This window comes from Cavia porcellus, unplaced genomic scaffold (genome assembly GCF_034190915.1).
Source record: "Cavia porcellus strain 051 isolate PalLab524CR breed Dunkin Hartley unplaced genomic scaffold, mCavPor4.1 scaffold_17, whole genome shotgun sequence".
In the NCBI taxonomy this organism is placed as follows: domain Eukaryota; kingdom Metazoa; phylum Chordata; class Mammalia; order Rodentia; family Caviidae; genus Cavia; species Cavia porcellus.
In genome coordinates this window covers 21,029,752-21,048,911 of record NW_026947500.1, presented here as the reverse complement: position 1 = coordinate 21,048,911, position 19,160 = coordinate 21,029,752, and the positions used below count along the sequence as shown (strand labels likewise).

The following is a 19,160-nucleotide window of genomic DNA, read 5'->3' as shown; positions in this document are numbered from 1 at the left end:
TTGCTTCTATGTGTAATACAAACATCATACAGTGCATGTGGTTGTAAAAGACCTTGTCTACAAATCATTACAGGAAATATCTTTGTTTCCTGAGTAAGAAATTTCAATTCTCAAATCACAACACTGACTTTCTGTTTCGTGGATCAGTGAGAGAAACGCTGGTTTGCTAAACTAATTCTTCAGGCCAGTTTCTGGGATCACTCTTCCTGAGAAATGGTCAATACCAGTTCTGTGACAAATAATTCACTTTAACATTATAAAATATCATTTGGAAGGTTGGAATGTATATTTAATATATACATATATAATTTTTTAATCCTATGATCTCTCTTGAAGAGTTGAGCCTTAATAATCAATTTAATGCTGCAATTTAAAATACCATCAAGGGTTAAAATTAAGCTACCATGGAATGATCAAATGTCACTAAGATAATTATTTCAATGCTATATTACAGCAGCCTTAGTATTTTGCAATTTTCTTACCTAAGACTCCAATTTCTAAGCCTTTAAGGTTTTCTTTAATATATTCATAGATGTCATCTTTGGTAAAATCTGCTTGTATAATCTTCACACTTCTCCCAGTAGAACCTGCTGCATTAGAGAAAACAGGTATTTATTGATCAACAGGGGTAGAAATCTCCCTCTGGACCATGAGGTTCCCCGATGCTAACTGTAATACTTACTACTATCTTGTATTTATCAGTTACTACAGTGAGAAGTATTTGCCTTAAAACAGATTTAGTGCAGTGGTTCCCAAAGTGGAGACCGCAGTACTACAGGGAAACGTGTTAGAAATGCAAATGCTGATGTCCATCACAGACCCACTGAAAAGACCCAGCCACAAGTTGGGTCTCCTGCACATGTTCAGGAGATCCGTGGGCCCAGGGGTGGAAAAGCAGGTCCGCCATTGCCTGCGCTCAGTAAGGCCACAGACAGAGCCGTCCGTGCGTTTGCCTGGCACTGAGACAGGAGACATTCACGCTCACGTGTCAGTCCTCCTGACAACCTCGTGAAGTAGAGAACATCATTCCTACTTTCCTGTACAGGAAACTAAGCCTCAGAGAACAGGAAACTGCCCCAAAGCACCCATACTCTTCTCACTCCCAATGCACTGCCAGTTTATTACAGTGCCTCAGGTAGGAATTTTCCAGCAGATATAAAAGCAGAGTTCACCAATTTCTTGGTATATTCCTTTCATTTTGCAGTTAGACACAGTATTTCTGCATCAAGCAATCTCAAGGCATAATTTAGGTGAGCAGGATGCTTTGAAAGCAAAAACACGACTTAGTTTTCACAAGGATGATTGAAGAAAAGCACAGTTTAGCACGGTAAGAAAAATATTCAAGAATGTCTTGGTCCCACTAGTGATCCTTCATATATCCAGACAGGATAAAATCAGAGTCCATTGTTCAAGGGTACAGAGCTGCTGTGGTATGACCCCACCTCGCCCACACCTTCTCCACCTCAGATCTCCCCAGGGCAGTAAGGCTGACCCCAGAAGGTCTGCAATGGTCTTCTGAAGACTTCATGATCACTCGTCCCTTTGAGGTAAAAACTACTTACTAATCGTTAATAATTATTAAACTTCAAACATCCAAAGAAAAATATACAGTCAATGTTAACTCAGAACACTTCCAAGCAAACAGTCATAATGAAACATTATAGTATAACAGCTGCTTCTAGAGCTTCACAGCACACAACCTCTGCAGCTTCTGCAACCATACATGGCGGCTCTAGGCCAGATCTGTTTTTAAAATCTGATGACCACCAGTAAGCACTATCCTTTACCCTCCTGCAGGGGGCAGAGCACAGACACAGGAAGTGCAGATCCGCACACAAATTCTGCTTTGAAAAGGAGTAGAAGTTACCAGGCAGCTGGGGGTCTCCCGATGAGCAGGGCTGACTCTAATCTAAGGATGCGAGTGCTGGATCAAAGGAAGAAGTGGGTCTGTTTGTGCCTGTGCCTCTTCTTGCACTGCAGAACCACAGCCCACAGAATCCATGGCAGGCTAAAGCCTGCACCTTGAACCTTACCCTTCAGTTTGTAAACAAGGCTGCTCTGGGGATAGAGCAGGGATCACAAATGAGGACGGGGCAGGCTGGGCTGGTGGCTCCATGACTTGAAACACGATGGGGAGAACTCACCGATCTCAGTGGCAATGGTCTGGAGTTTTTCCAGCGTCCGGCTGATGAGTACAACATTGAGTCCTCGTCTTGCTAGCTGGGGGTAAGAACGGAGAAAACCAAAAACAAATGAGGAGACAGGTGAATAAGTGAGTCTCCACGTGCTACACTTGGGTGCAGTGTAAGATGCCTGCTCCACCAGGACTGGCACCATGCAGAACAGGACAAGTGTGGCTGAGATATGGACAAAATAGTCCCCCACAAGGGACTTACAGGGGAGAGCATAATAGGCATTAGTGCCTGAGTGTTTACTATGTCCTGGGAACTATTCTAGGTACTTTTCTTTACACACCCACAATCTGAAAGCTGCTTATCCAAAACACATGGGATTTACTGTGTCTAAATCAAAATATTACAGACTTCACATTACATACAGTCAGCCCTCCAGACCCACGGCTCCACATCCACAGATTCAACCACGCCACAGACCAAAAATATAGGGGAGAGTTGTATCTCCACTGAATAGGTACAGCAGGGTTTTTGTTTCCTGTCATTTTGCTCTGAACAGTATAATAATGAGGCTATCTACAAGGCATTCCTGTCATATTAGCTGTTATAAGTAACCTGCAGTGATTTAAAGTGCACAAAAGGATGACACGGATGACAGGCAGAGCACTGTGCCATCTTATGTGAGGGACTTGGACAGCTGTGCACTTTGGTGTCTGCAGAGGCCCGGACCAGTGCCCCTCAGGAGGGAGGGACAGCTGTAGGCAGAAGGTCTACAATGGCCGTGGGACAGAAATAGCATTTCTCAGCAATCCCTGAGCGGCTTCTATTCACCAAAACATTCTTCTGGAGAATCACTGGACAGGGGAACGCTCTTCTTCTGTCTCTGGCAGGAAGGGGAATGGAACTGGGGGCCCCGGGGGAAAAGCCAGGTGCTTCCCAGGCACCAGCAAGGGCGAGGCCTACACTGGGCTGAGTGTAACGGCTGGAGTGAGAGTGAGTCCCGGGCTTGTGTACGTGTGCTGCGCCGGGGGTTACAGGAAACCCTAAAATAGGTCTTACCAATGAGAAAAGCTAAAACTTTGTCCAGAAGAACAAAATGAAAAGAAAAAATCATTACTCATTTAAACAGGTTGGTGACATCTGAGTTAGTGGCAAAGGCCCAGCTTACTGAAGTCTTTCTCTACAGGTTTAATCAAATGACTTCCACTGTTAGCTTTTTAGCTGTGGCTAAAGACACATAACATAAAAGGTACCTAATCTTTTTTTTTTTTTTTGTCTTTTTATCAGTGCCGGGGATTGAACTCATGACTGCCTGCTTGCAAGGCAGGTGCTTATGCCGCTGAGCTAAATCCCCAGCCCCACCTAATCTTTTTTCTTAAAAAAGTTTTATCAGTACACGCTTGCAGCACATCTATTGTGGGGAGCTGGTACATGCATGTTAACGTGTTTGTTGCCCCCTTTCCCTCCCATTCCTTCCTTCTCCCCCAACTTTGGGTCCCCTTCTCACTTACAAAAGCTCTGTTTCTGGTTTTTCTGCAATTCTCCCTTTTTGAAAAATCCCTTTCCCCTTCTTTTCCTGCTCCTTCCTCTCTTATTCTTATTCCTTGTTTCCTATTATCTACCTCATTCTGCTCTTTATTTGCACTTTGTGTTTCTCCTGTAAGAGAAACCATGTGACATTTCACCTCCTACGCCTGATTTATTTCATTTAACATTACGATCTTGAAATGCACCCATTTACAGGTAAATCCTGTATGGCACAGCAGTACTGCCTTACACATAAATACAATGTTTTCCTCTCCATTCATTTGTTGGTGGGCATGTAGGCTATTTCCAAGATTTAGCTATTATAAATTATACTTCTATAAATATGGATATGCAAATATCACTGTAACATGATGACTTTAACTCTTTCAGGGAAGCTATCAAAAGGAGAATAGCTGGGTCAAATGGAATTTCCATGTTTAGCTTTTTGAGGACTCCCCACCCTGATTTCCATAGTGACTGCACTAGTTTACATTCCTACCAACACTGCTAGTTTACATTCCTGCCTGTAGGAAGGTTCCTCTTTTCCCACATTCTTGCCAGCATTTGCTGTGTTCTGATTTCTTGATGATAACTATTCTTTCTGAAGCAAGATAACACCTCAGTGTTGTTACAATGTACATTTCTCTAGTGTACAGTGATGCTGAAGATTTTTTCACATATTTACTGGTTATTTGTACTGCTTCTGAGAAGTGTTTATTCCTTTCATTTGCCCATTTTTATCAGGTCTTTTATTGAGGAAGGGTCTAACTTTTTTGAGTTCTTTATCTATTCTAGATGCCATTCCTCTGAGGAATGACTTACAAAAACTTTTTACATTCTTTAAGTGGTCTCTTCATTCTGTTGGGTGTTTTTGGTTTTGTTTTGTTTGTTTGCTTGCTTGTTTGGGGGTTTTGGTGTGCAGAATCTTTTTAATTTGGTGTGATCCCACTTTTTCAGTATTATTTCTTGTGCCACTGGGGTTCTGTTCAGAAAGTCCTTGCCTATGTCTTCAATAGTTTTACCTGTTTTATCTTCCAGCAGATAAAGTGTTTCTTTTCTAACATTTAGATCTTGAAGCCATAAAATATTTTAACAAAAATATGGAATACCTTCTGTATTCAGTTCTTCCTTGGGGACCCAGGCTAATCTTCTCTGTCTTCACTCTTAGCAAAATTTGCTGCCAAAGCAAGCATTTGCTATGGTTTTCATTTTTAAAAAAAGTATAAACCAGAGAAAACAGAGACGTACTTGAATTGTGGCTCAGACTACATGGTCTCTAATAGCCACTAATTCACTCTTCAGGCTAATGGCCTTTAACCAAGAAAGGTGTCAAAAAACCAACTTCCACCAAAACCATTCAAGTAGAAATATCTTAAATTGAAACCTTAGTGTTTACATCTTTATCTGCTTTAATGTGTTAACACACAGTACTGAACACACAAATACATTTTCATTATGAAGATTCAAACAATACCAATGAAAACACAACCCAGTGCCCCCAGTTCCATGTCCCCACCCTTGGACCCTTCTGCTTTAGTGTCTTGTTGATTCTCCTGTAAATTTTTCCCTGCACTTATGGGCATAGATAGATACATACAGAAATGAAACTTTTCCTTGTAGGTTTTATTTCAAAGCCTCATGCAGTCTTGGATGGGGCTTTTTTCAGGTGTGGCTGGATCTAGAGAGTATAGTGCTGGAATTGATTCATGGTGCAATGCTAGGCTCAAGGGTGCTCCGATTAAGAGTATGAGTGCTACCTGCCCTGAATAGCCTGAATAAGATAAACGGGGCAGAAAGACACTATTCAAGTCCCTTGCTGCTTTGCTACTGTCTTCCTGCCACGAACTGTTTCTCCTCTGCCATGTGCCAGCCTGCCTGGGAGCCAACTGATTATAGACTGAAACTTCTACAAACTGCAAACTAAATAAACCTTTCCCCCTCTCACTTTGGGTGCCACTTACTTTGTCTCAGTAACAAGAGAAAAGTAACTGAGACGTATGTGATACTCTAAGTATTGTCTGACAATACTCTTTGATAGTGGAAAAGATACACTATCACTCACCTCTTTGAATGAGAAGCATCGTACATCTGTCCTGCTTGGCTTCATTTGCAAATTTAACCCCATGGTGACACACGTTTGGTAGGGATCTGAGGGTGCACTGCTGAACAACCACTTACAAGTCGACAGAGATGACGGTGGAAGGAGGAATAGGAATCTGGGTGGGCATTTCATTGCCTCTGCCACCAGTATATGAGGTTTGGGGGTTTTTTTTATTGCCATGTTATTTGGGATAGAAAAAACTCCACAAGTAATACCCAGGTTCATTTCCTGTTCCTCTCACCTAGACCTGTCTGCACAAATCAACTGTTCCAAAGATGGGGTACATGAGTACCTGAGGTGGTGCTTGGTGTGTGGCACTGACGGAACTGGTCACACAGGAAACACCACCACTTCATTTGGGATTCGGAGCTCTTTCCCAGCTGCCTAGCTGAATTTGTTTTTCTCATTTCAATACTTTGTTTATTGATGTTTGGCTTTTCACATGACAGTAGCATTTTTACAGAGTCAGTTTTGTCCCCTTCTTATCAACATTTGGATATCTTTGTCCTTGTTATCTTAGCTACCTCCTGTTCCTCGTTAAGCTGCTACCACTGTGGCAAACTTAACGCCTTGTTCCCTGCCATCCCAGGAACACTGTGTCTTTCCTCTCATTCCTGGTAGATTCTTTTTATCAGTTCAAGACCATCTTTATTTTTTTCTTTTTTTCCAAATTACATCTTTTATAAGCTGCTAGATTCAGTTTGCAAATATTTAACTTGGATCACAGTTCCACACTGCTCTCTCTCCCTCTGCCTCCTTTCGGCATCCAAGTCAAACAACTCTGTCTGAACAGCTTATGAAATATTTGAAATGATCAACTCACTGAGATCCCTCCCGTCCATTTCTTTTGCTCATTCTGACACAGCGTCTCAGTATGCAGTTCATGCTGGCCAACAATGAAGAATAATTTTTCAACATAGACAGGAGCTGGATACATGCAGGAGACAACTCCAGTGACTCCCCTTGAATGCAGAACAACTGCTGCAACTTTGATTATATGGAGACTATCTCCTTATACTGCTATGTACAGAGTTGGCTATGGTATTTCCTTCTCTCTTCAGTTGGCTCTAAGAATTGCAAACAAGGCTAGCGGAGGTACCATATGTAACCTCTAAAACCATCAGACAGTCTCCTGTTTCCTCCAATAGTGCTCTCTATAGAAGTTAAGGGAACAGTGGGATGGTAGAGCCACTCAGCTCCAAGGAGTGTCAACTGGGTAAGAGCCTCAAGGTAAAGAGGCCATGACTCCCCAGGGCACAAAAGTTTACATGTCAGAAACCTAAGCAACAGCCTTCTAAAACAATTCAGTTGCTACCTTAATTGAATTATGCAAATTGATCCTTCTGTATATCCTAATCTCTGCCTTTTGCAGAGATGCTTTTCTCCCCACCTGGCCAGCCAGCTCAAGTTACTCACATAATTCCCACCATCTTCACTGTCACTCATCCCTGAGCCACCCCCTTCTTCACAAGATAATAAATTCTGGGAGAGGCCTAGGATCAGGGCCTTTGTCCACACATCCCCACGGGGATTGGACTCAGGACCTCTCGGCTGCCCTTCACCTGGAATATGTCTTGGTGTCTTTACTCTCGACGTGGGTTGCATTAGAGGTGGTAGATTGGAATTAACTTGCTGGGATTCCAATAACGTCTTTATGGGGTTACAAATATAACTTTTTGAATAGTGGGGAAGACTGGAAAAGGGATTACAATACTTGGATAACTGTACACAAAATTTGGGATTACAATAGATACAGTTACATATGACTTTCTTTTAACATTTTGCATTCTGCTCCCTGAACACAATGGTATGCCTTTCACTATTCGTATTTCAGCACAGTTTCCTCTGTAGCCAAACAAGAAGATGGTTTTCAAGAACATTCCGTACGTATCTTTAAGGAATGTATATTTAATCTTTGTTGACTGCCCAGTTTATAAACAGTTACCTATTAACCTAAACTTGGGGCTTTACAATGAAAGAAAAATTAGAATGCAAACAAAATCTAAAGAACTTTTACAAAATGCAGCCAGGAGGCCGTCGGGGGACCAATGCACCACTCCACCCACTGCTGGGAGGGTAACCTTGGATCAGCTCTGACTGCTGGTCACTCAACAGCTACAATTGCCCAGAGACTCAAGGTGCATATGGAGGTCACTGGACTCTTGTTTTATGGACATTTTACTCAGTATGTACATTCTTTTCTTCATCTTTTTCTTTGGTTTTTTTTTTTTTTTTTTTTTTGCATTCCAGTGGCCCCTGTACCTGTTCTCAACTACAACTGAATTTTCCCCACAAAAGAATTTGTACTGCTTTGTAACAAAGCAACACTGTTTGTTCAGTATTAGCTCTTACTTTTCTGCTTGTTCACAACACTGATTTAACACTCAAACTGCAATTCCTAGGACTCTAAAGAAAGTCTTGTTTACTTTTTTGAGGGGGGAGTGGGGGGAATCAAACTCAGAACCTTGCACTTTCCAGGCAGGCACTGCACTGCTGAGCTACATCCCTGGTAGTCCTGTTTACTTTTACAGCTCCTGAGTTTTCACTGACATTAAGGCATAGAGAATATTGGTTAAACTAGGAAGAAATGATATTCAAATCCCTTTAGCCTTAACTATTTCTTGTTCACATATTAAGATGTTAGCTTCCACTGAAGTTCTAAGATATAATAAATACTGGAACACAAGATGACTTCAGAGAGAACCAAGAAACATGTTTGTGATATAAAGAGAAATATTTACTCCTCGTACCTGGTTCTTAGCACAGAGCTCCTAAAACCGTTATACTTTCCTAAGGATGGGGGTGGAAGGACCACCTTTTGTTATCATCTGGTTTTGCTTCCTGGTTTCTAAGATCCCTGGGATTATTCAAGTAAGAGGTATCTTATGTATTCTTATAAGTCATCTGAGGGCTGGGGTCACTAGGTAGCTTCCGAGTGGGATCTGATTGGCAAAGGAACCACCCAGATGATCAGAGGTAGAACTTTCATTCCCACCTCCACCTCCAGGGAAAAGAGAAGGACTGGAGATTGAGTTTGTCATCAGCTGGTGATGGTTTAATCAATCACGGCTGGGTAATGAAGTCACCATAAAACGATCAGTAAACGACAGAGCTTGGTGACACACAGAGGTGATGACAGAGTGGTGAGAGAACATGGCTCCTGCACCGTCACCCCATATTCTAACTCAAATGCCTCTTCACTTGGGTTACTGTATAATACACCAGCAATGGTAAATAAAGTGGCTTTCTGACCCCTGTGAGCCATTCTAGCAAATTACTGAGCCCGAGGAGGGAATGGTGGGAACCCCTGGTTCACAGTCAGCTGCAAGTGGGGAAGGCCTGGGGCTTAGCACTGGCCTCTGAAGCAGGCACTCTTGTGGGACCAGACTCATAAAAGTACTCTTAAAGTACAGTCTGCTCTAATCCCAGGTAGTTTCCGTCAGATGAATGGAACTGAAGATCATCTGGTTAGTGCCCAGACAGTTAAAAAACTGGGTGGTGTGAGGAGACTGTTGTATTGGAAGCGTTCTGTGCAGAAGGAGGTTGATGTTCAAAATAATGTCTATAAACCTTTGAGGTGATTCCTGAGCCACTCCTCAGGGGACCTCTCACTTATATGACAAATATACAACACAACGAAGAGAATAGCAATCGGAGGCAATTTAGGGAAAGTTATGGGGCGTCATCCACTGTCGGTCTGTGGCTCCTGTCCCCACGGGGAGGAGGAGGAAGGTGATGCATCACTTGTGCATCACCTGAGTCAGGGGAAAAGGGTTTTTCAACAGCACCTCACTGTATTGTTTCATACTCACTGTACTTTTTAATTCTTTGTTCCTTACTCTCCCTTTTTTTACTGAATTAGTTAATATAGAACAAGCAATGCTGTGATAACAAGTAATCACTGAAACCTCTGTGGTTTAACACAAGCTTAATTCTTATTCCTGTTCCTTTAACTGTAGACTGGTCTTTGACTCAGACACCCAAAAACCTAATAAGCAAGACACAGCGGGCCCTCAGCTGCCCTGACAGTGGCACTTTCAGCTCCTATGAGGTCCAGATGTGTTTCAGCAAATAAAAATAAGAGTATTTCTCCTGGGCCAGACGCAGGTGAGAAGCAATGTGAGGTCATCTTAGCTTCTGGCCACACATCTGCCTCAAGGGCAAAGAGACCTTGGCAGAAGTGAAGTTGACAAAAGAGTACGACACTGCAGGGACCAACGAGGTCACAGCCGGGAGGACAGCATCTGCAGGGGCAAGTGTCCTTCCAGAAGAGGCACTCACTAGGGGGATGAGAGAACCACAGAAGGACCCACAGGGAGAGCAAGGACAGAAAAATCAGTGTGAGCCTCTCTTTTCTCCTCTCTTACCCTCTCCCATCCTCCTGCTCCATAGTTCAGCCAGGTTCAGTCACCTCCATTAGCCATCATGAAAAGAAGAAAGGCAAGGCCAGAAAGAGAGGAAAGCAACGCACACCACCCTCCCATCACTAGGGGCAGGACACGATGTAGCTTTCATCAAATATGCCGCATTTTGACGATGGCGGGATGGAACACTGGTCTCTGTGGAGTAGAAACCACGTCCACATCTGGAAGTGACTACAGGACCCTGTTTCACCTAAAAGGGGTCAGTGACAGGACAAGGCCAGAGGCAGAGATGGAACAGGCATAATGATAGGAAACAAAAGGACGGATCATGCCTTGTGAGTTCTAATTCAAAACACTAGTGATACTTTATATTTGTATTCCTGAAAAAGACCCGGTCATTTCCCACAATATCTGTCAGACTGTCAATCAGTTCTACTTGGATGAATTTCCACTTTTAATATTTTGACACTATATTGTCAGGAATAGAATAGGCTCAGTATTAATGTGACAGACTGAAGAGACGCCTGAAGAGATGGCTGACTGGGCCATGGGGTCAGTACACTCACCACTGGGTTCATCCAGTGAGGTCCAGAGCTGAATGTGCGGTTACGGAGCAGGGACCAGTGGGAGGTGGGTACACTTCCTCGCAGTGGCACTCTTGCCCTGTACTCTGCCCCTGACCATCAAGAAATGAGCACCACGCCTTCCCACCGTGTTTCTGCTGTGGAGTCAGCCAGCCCTGGATAGAACTCCCCTGGAAACATAAGCCGAACTGAACCTCTCCTTAAGCTGTGAGTGTCAGATACTTCATCTTGCCCATGGGAATACTTACACAATTCATACTGTTTTATTAACATGAATATTCCTTTTTTTTTATTTTGAAGAGAATAAAACCAAATGAGACAAACAGAATAGAGATAAGCAAAACAAAAAGATGAACATGGTACATGACTTAAAAACAAAATACAAGGAGATCAACAATGGCTACCATAATGCCTCTTGTTATCTTCAAAAGAATTGCCCATATCATCAGGCATAATAAAATCAAACAAAACAGTACAGGACAAAACCAATAAAAACAAAACAGTGGAGACACAATAGGACTTCAAAAGAAGATAATAGTAAAACCACAATGGGTATCATAACACATCTTATTGTCTTCAAAGTAATTGCCTTGATACTATCAAGTTTGATAGACTTGATACTATCAAACAAAACAGAATAGAATAAAATCAGTCAAAACAAAACAATGAAAGCAATACAAGGCTTCAAATCAAACTAGTAGGAAATCAAAAATGATTACCATAAGATATCCTGCTATCTTTGGAATAGCTATCCAGGCCATCCAACCTAATACAATTAGACAAATTGAAACAGAATAAAACCAAACTAAACAGAATCTCAAAAACAATATGGGTTTCAAATCACAGTAATAGACTAACAACGGCCACTGCCTTCCCTTTTTAGACAAGTCCTCCCTTTCACTTTCATAGGATGTATTGTACATTTTGGATTCCACTAAACTCTAGTTTTTATACTAGGGAGGCAACATGCCATTCACCCATGTGACTCTGAACCTTTTACCCCTGAGCATGATCTCAAGTTGTATCCATGTACCTACAAGAGGCTCAATGTTTTCTTTCTTTATAGCTGAGTAGTTTTCTATGGTATAAAAGTGTTATGGCTTGCTAGCCAATATGCAGCTGATGGACAAGCTACCCCCACTTTTATCTGGTTCCCTGTCACATAGAACATTGCTTTCTCACCTTTGACTTTCAATCTATAACCTCCTTTTGGGTTAAATTTATTTCTTGTATAAAGCATATCGATGGACCCTGTCTCCTGGTCCACTGTCAGGCCTTGATTTTCAAACTTCAACATTGAATTTTTTTTATTTTGCCTTTGGTTCATCTGAATATCTGTTACTTTTGGTTAGTTTAACCAAGTCATATTTATTGAGATTGTAGATATGCTACACTAATGCCTCTGTCTTATTTAGGTTTTTCCACTCACTGTTTTTTCTTTGTTATTTCTCTCCTTTTATGACCATAGTAACGCGAGAGCATAGGCCATGCAATAGTAACAAATCAGGTCCAAACCTCAATGACTTAACACAAGAAAGGTCTATTCTTTCTTACACAGTGTGTTCTACAGTCAAGATGGCCCTTCAGGAGGTGACTCAGATATCAAGGTTATTTTCCCGGGACTGGTACTAGCACGGGGCAGGGGGTGAACCATGTGCACGGTGTCAGGAGGTGCTCACTCTGGAGCCTGTGATCACCCCATATGCCTTGCCTTAGTCTCGGCCCTTCTTTATCCATCCTTCAACTGGAGGCCTTCACTTCCCTCCTGTTGAGTAACTGAGTACCAGATCTGCTGATAATGTCACAAAGTCATCTGCTTCTATTAAATATGCTGTAAGAACAAAAATAAAAGGACAAGAAGAGTTACAGAAGGACTAGTTCTATAACTGAATAAGGAAACATTTATCTACCGGGAAAATGCACACAAAGCAACATTTCTTAGGAACACACAAAACCAAAAGATATACTTTAAAAGAAAGGTTGTCCTGGGAAGAAGGGGAATGGGAAGACAGAAAGAGAAGGAAAGAAAAAAGAAAACAAAAGAAAAGAAGACAGACATTTTATATGGATCAAAACAAATAGCTCAGCTGTGTGCTTGTATTATTAAGAAAGAAACAGAGAAGGAATAAGGTAAGGGATGCCTAAAGGAGGAAAATAGAGAAAAATAAGAGCATGTCTGCCTGGGTAGACCTGTGTCTCGACACATGGGAGTGTAGGGTTTGTGCAATCTCCTTGAAATTTGCTGTTTATTAAGCTAATCATAAAGTTAAATTTGCAAGACCCATGCTTTTCTGTCTTGTCCATGAATGTTATTTTACAAATGCCTTTACTCATTTTAAATTATTTTTCAGCCAAGGCTACCCTTAACCTTATTCATGAATAAAGCCATAGGGACACACATTCGGGCCAAGAATTTTACATTTGATGTTCAACGGTTAAAGAAAGCGTCGTTCCAAACTTAACAAGGGAGGAAATGGTGATTACCTGACTTTTAAGAAGATTAATATCAGACCCTCCAATCACTCGCTTCACCCCATCTGGTCCCCTGGAGTGGTGTCTTTGCTTTTCTTTAACCTTTGTTTAACAATACTCAGTCCATGAAGTCGCTGACAACTCACAGCCACCAAGGTTAGAAACAGGGGCATTGTTTGGTCTGGCAGAGAAGCCACCCCAGAGCTGCTAAGCTCAGGACCGTATAGAAAGTCAGCTGCTGCCTAACGCGGCAGTATTGTCCTATACCCTGTTCCCCAATGGCTGTACAAATCCCTGTTGCTCAAGTGCCCTTCCATAGGCACTTCCGTCTTCCTGCTGGTTCTCTGCTACACTGAGTGAAACATTAACAAGCACACACATGCACCTTTGCTGGAGAATGATGTTTTTACAGTATTGAAAATAAAATGCTGGCTAATCCTTTGAGCTACTAGTTAGGTGACCACAGCAGTTACATTATAACCCTAATGTCCTACAACATTTCAGAAACAGACATATTCCCATGCTCTACTAAAGAATACTGGAGAGTTTCAAAATTCAGCTTTATGGTATTTTTATGCTAAAGCATAAGGCCCTGGGCTGAGGCTGTAGATCAATGGTAGAATGCTTGCCTAACATGTGCAAGGCCCTGGACTTGATCCCCAGCACCATAAAAATAAATAAATGAATAAAATAAAACATAAGACCACAGGGAAGTTGAAGCCAAAAGGATATTCTAAGGTGACGGTTTCAAGAGGTGGGACTTTTCTAGAAGTGGTCCTGAGGGCTGTCAGTGAGTGTGATTAATGCCCTTATAAAACAGGCTCTGGAGGGTGGACTGCAACATGTTCATTGGAAGACAGCCTTGTTAATAAACAGTGCTGGAAAAGGGGGCTTCGTGCATGCCAAAGACTTAAACTAGACCCATGTCTACCACCATGCACTAAACTAAAATTGAAATGGATCAAAGATCTAAATATTAAAATGGAAATATAAATCTACTAGAAGATAAAATAGCTAGAAATCTTGAAGACATAGGAGTAGGCAGAGAGTTCGTGAACAAAACCCAGACCGCACAGGAAGTACTGCAAAGAATCAACAACTGGGATCTTATCTTATTAAAAAGCTTTTGTAGATAAAAATAAATCACCAATAGAGTGAAAGACAATTCAAAGAGTGGGAAAAAATTTTAGCCAATTGTCCCTCACACAAAAAACCATCTAGAACATATAAAGAAATGAAAAAAATCACGCCTCCAAGATTCAAAGATCCAAACCAAAACTGGGCATTTGAGATGAATACACAGTTGTCAGATGAAGAAATACAAATGGCAAATAAATACATGAAAAAATGTTCATCATCATTAGTCATTAGAGAAATGCAAATTAAAACAACACCAAGATTCCATCTCACTCCAGAAAGAAAGGCCAGGATCAAGAAAACTACCAACAACAAATGCTGGAGAGGCTGTGAGGAAAAAGGAACTCTCCTGCACTGTTGGTGGGAGTGTAGACTGGTGCAACCACTGTGGAGGTCAGTCTGGAGATTCCTCAAAAAGCTGGGATTGGAAGTCCCATTTGACCCAGCTATTCCACTTCTAGGCATATTCCCAGAAGAACTGAAAACATCATACCACAGTAATGTTTATAGTAACACAATTTGTAATAGCTATATCTTGCAAGCAACCTTAATGTCCATCAACCAAGAATGGATTAAAAAAAAAGATGTGGTCTTTTTATACAATAGAGTACTACTCAGCCATAAAGAGGGATAGACTTGAGACTTTTATAGGTAAATAGATGCAACTTGAGAACATACTTATAAGTGAAATAAGTCAGACTCATATGTAAACATCATATTGTATCCCTGCTATGAGAAACTGAAAGAGTAAATAAGGTCCAAAAGGTATAATAGATACTGTGAAATGGGAAGAACTTGCTCCCTATGATGGAGGGAAAGGGGAAAGGAAGGAAGGGAAAAGGGGAAAAAAGATAGTTATACTACTAGTTTCTCTTAGTTCACTGAAAGATTTGTGCCAATATCATTTGGAGAACTTTTATGCCCATTTCTTATACTCTGTAAATACTTAAAAATAACAGTACTCAATATATTATTGTTATTCTCCTATTATTTTTCCATTAAAAAAAACAGGCTGGCCTGGATTTCCTGCTCTTCCACCCAATGAGAATAGCAATAGGTGCCATCTTGGAAGCAGGAAGGAGCCCTCACCAGACACCAAATCTGTTGGTGTCTTGATCTTGGATTTCCTAGGCTCCAGAATAAGGAAATTTTTTTTATTATTATTTCTAGCCAACCCAGGGTGTTTCTGTTACAGTGAGAGCACATTAAGACAAATAGTGAATATAATCCAAACAAAAGGCACAGTTTTACTAATATCAGTCAAAAATAGGCATTAAAACTAGAACAGCATTAAAATAGACATAAAGAGTTTTTTACTCTTTAACTTTTTGTTAAATCATCAGGAAGATACAACCATTCAAATCCTGGATCACCTAACTAACTAGCTTTATATGAAAGTTTGCCTAAAAAGAGATGAAAGATACATCATTATAGTGGGAGATTTTAATCTGTCCTGTCAGCATCTGTTAGAGGAAGTACACTGATACTTGGTAAGGATATACACTATTTAAACCACCTGAATAGTACACTCAGTCAAGCGGACTTGTATAAACACTGAAGAAGATTACATTCTTCTGACAGTTGGCTCTCTACTAAACCTGGTATGTCTGACAAATCTCTTGCTAGGAGATAAAGAAAAAAGTGGAGAAAGCACAAGTGATCAATAAATAATATTAGGAATAAAAAGATGAACAAAACTAGGTACTGCTAAAACTTCATCTACACCTAGGATATAAAGTATAGAAAAAGAAATGAGAGAGCAGAATGAATTTTGCTACCTCCTGAAATCCTGATAAAACAATGAAAAGTAATTTTCTCCCTGGCCAGAGGTGAATGAGAAGCCAGAACGGGGAGCATTAGCCAAAGGCCTTCTCCATTCTGTGAGCTGAGGACAAGGTGGTTCTCACGCCCAGGATAAGGCACTAGGGAAAGGTAAGTTCTGACTACAGAAAGACCCTGGACTTCCACTCCACAGGCAGGGAGTGCACAAATGCTCCTCAGGGGAATCTCTGACCCCCCTGAAGAACACACTCCCAGGAGGAGGAGCCTTGGGAGAACACAGTGCAGGCAAGAGACAGCTTTGACTTAGAAGAAACACCTGTGTCTCCTCAGGGGGATCAGAGAGAATACGATTTCTATGAAGAGAAGGAAGTTACTCTTAAACAGGACTATTGAGAACGTGAAGGAATTCCAGATGTTCTTGCAGGGCTCAAGTTCCTTGGTGTGTGTGAGATAATTTTCATTTTTTTAATTGAAAAAGAACATAGCATAAATGGGAAAAAAATCAGTTGAAGGATCGGAAGATAAGGGTGGGAAATTTAGCTCAACAGCATGAGCACCTGTCTAGCAAGTATAAGGTCATGAGTTCGGTCCCCAGTACCAAAAAAAAAACAAACCCAAAAGGATTGGAAGATAATAATAATGAACTTGTTTTGTGGGAAGGAAAATAAAAGAATGAAATAGAAACTAGAGAACAAAAGACAGAAACAGAGAATAGTTCCAGAGTCTGAATATAGGAAGTTCTGGAAATAATTTGCCCCATATCTGAGTAACAGGAGTCCCTCAAAGAAGAGGTAACAGGGTGGACCAACATGCCCTGTGGGACCCTGGCTGAATCCTCCATCTCCTCCTTATTTGTGCTCACTTTCTTTTTTTATCTTTTTTTTTTTTTTTTTGTCAGTACCGGGGATTGAACTCACGACTGCCTGCTTGCAAGGCAGGTGCTTATGCCGCTGAGTAAATCCCCAGCCCTCTGTGCTCACTTTCTGAAGTGGTTGTTGAGCTTCCCAGTGACTTTTGCAAAAACAATGATTGCCTTATAATAAACACATTTCCTGCTTAACTGTTTTCAAACATCTCCAGAGAATGCTACAAAAAAGTCCTCTTTGCCAATAAATTTGAAACTTAAAAGGATACATTTCTAGAATAACAAGAATTTTTGAAACTGATAAATTTGAAATCTCAAATAGTTTTATAAACACTCAAAGTAATATTGACAATAAGATAGTAATGATAGAAATGAGTAATTTGTCTCACAAAGAAAACACCAGTCACAACCTTATAGGTAAATCCCATCAAGCATTCAAAAATCCAATCATTTCAAACTTGCAGAATCTTTCACCAAGAGTGAAAAAGTAAAATTCCCTCCTTAGTTGAAGAAGTTGCTATAACCGTTACTCCTTAGTAGATGAGGTAGGTATAAGCATTACGAAAACTCTTTGAAAAATAGCTGGCCCTAAGGGGCTGTCTACTCCAGGAGACAGAAGTGTTCACCTTAGCAGAAAGAGGTCCATCAACAGAAGAAAAGGCAACTCCACCCGTCTATGAGAACGGTATAGTACAGTGACGATGGAATGCTACACAGATCTGAAGATGCCCGGGCGAATTTTGAAAGCATTCAGCTTCTCATCATAATCACAGGAAATGATGGAATGCCTATGTCTCCACTTAAATTAAATTCAAAGCCTATTCACTTGTGTTCATTTCTGACATTTTTTTTTTTTTTTGAAATTCTGTATCCTTTTTATCCTTTGGTCTCATTTTGTTTTTAAAATTAAAAAAAAAAATAAGTTCAAAACAAATAATACAACCAACACACTGGTTAAGAACACACAATGGGTAATAGAACTCTTAATTAAAACGCAGGGAAATTAGTGGCATAATGTTCATCACAGTTTTGACATTTGTAGGGTGAGGGAAGGGAACTGTAAAGCTCTGGTGCCGAGGCTGTTCTATTTTTTAAGCTGAGTGTCAGGGACACGAACTCCCGATTACTTTTTTCCAGTGTGTTACACGCATCCTTGTGGCACAGCATGTTACCATACATTGCTAAGGGACACGGTTACTTTCCTTAGTGAGTGTGAGACAGAGCCAACCCAGCAATTTAACCCAAGGGCCAGCTCTGTGCCCTTCCCTGTAGCTGCCAGGGGCATTACCCAGGTTGGCTTCCTTCTTATTTCCTGAAGGAAACTCAAAGTATTTTTAGCACCAATTATCTTTATAGAAATAAGTAAGGTAAAGACTGGCTAAGAAAAAAGCTTTCTTTCTCTGTGTTTTTCTGTATGTTCACATTTTCTAATTTTATGCCTACATTACTTTTACCTTTATCTTGGCAAAGGCAGGGTGGCTTTTTGTTGTTTTCTTCTTAATCTCTCTTTTAATTAAAAATAAAGAAGTAGACACACAAACATCATTAGCCATCAGGAAAATGCGAAGGAAAAACCAGAGTGGGATTTCACTATGCAACTTTTAAGAAATAAAGTTGATGAAGAAAGAAAATAATCATTAAGCAAGAAAACCCCAAGACTGCCCTGCTCTGAGGCCCAGCCCATCAGCGGTAGCCCCACATCTCACCGAAGACCCCCCAGCCCCACCTCCATCTTTGAGTCCTGGAACCCATCAGGAAAATGGCTACAGAATTAAGCACCTTTGTCTCACGACTCACTTCATCAGCCCTCTGAAAGGGAGATTGTCCATAAAGTGGAAAACGATTTGCATTTTCAGCACAAAGGATGAGCTCAGCCTGATGGGCTTCTGGCCTCTCCTTAATTGTGCCCTTTCCCTGGAGAGCTGAAGAGGGTTTAGAGGTTCCGTGTGAAGTGGTCTGGGCCAGGAGGGGGGCACAGGGAATGCCGGGCGGTCTGGGCTGGCATTGTTCCCTTTGTCCCCATGAGCAGGTCTCAATCTTATTCCAGAATGTCCGGGCTGACAGGCTCCATACGCGGGTTTTGCCACCCCCTTTTCAGAGACTTAAGCTGCAGCAGCCCTGCGCTCCCATAATTCCCCACCCAATGAATGGGCCTTGTTTTCCTGCTACTGTAGGTTGGGGCCTGGGTCAGGGAAG

The 19,160-nt window shown here is 41.3% G+C and overlaps 1 protein-coding gene across 8 annotated transcripts in view; it reads right to left on the bottom strand.

Annotated features, from left to right (window-relative positions):
* The window catches only part of Hsd17b3 (hydroxysteroid 17-beta dehydrogenase 3), a 66,854-nt gene that overhangs the window by 14,172 nt on the left and 33,522 nt on the right, over window positions 1-19,160 (bottom strand). For 7 of the 8 annotated variants that reach the window (XM_063227385.1, XM_063227386.1, XM_013150687.3 and 4 more), the window contains 2 exons: window positions 2,145-2,220; window positions 483-590 (listed from right to left, as the gene is read on the bottom strand). In XM_063227385.1, coding sequence (XP_063083455.1) covers window positions 483-590; window positions 2,145-2,220 — 184 coding nt within the window. The remainder of the gene's footprint in view (window positions 1-482; window positions 591-2,144; window positions 2,221-19,160) is intronic. The other variant, XM_013150684.3, reaches the window with a different exon arrangement.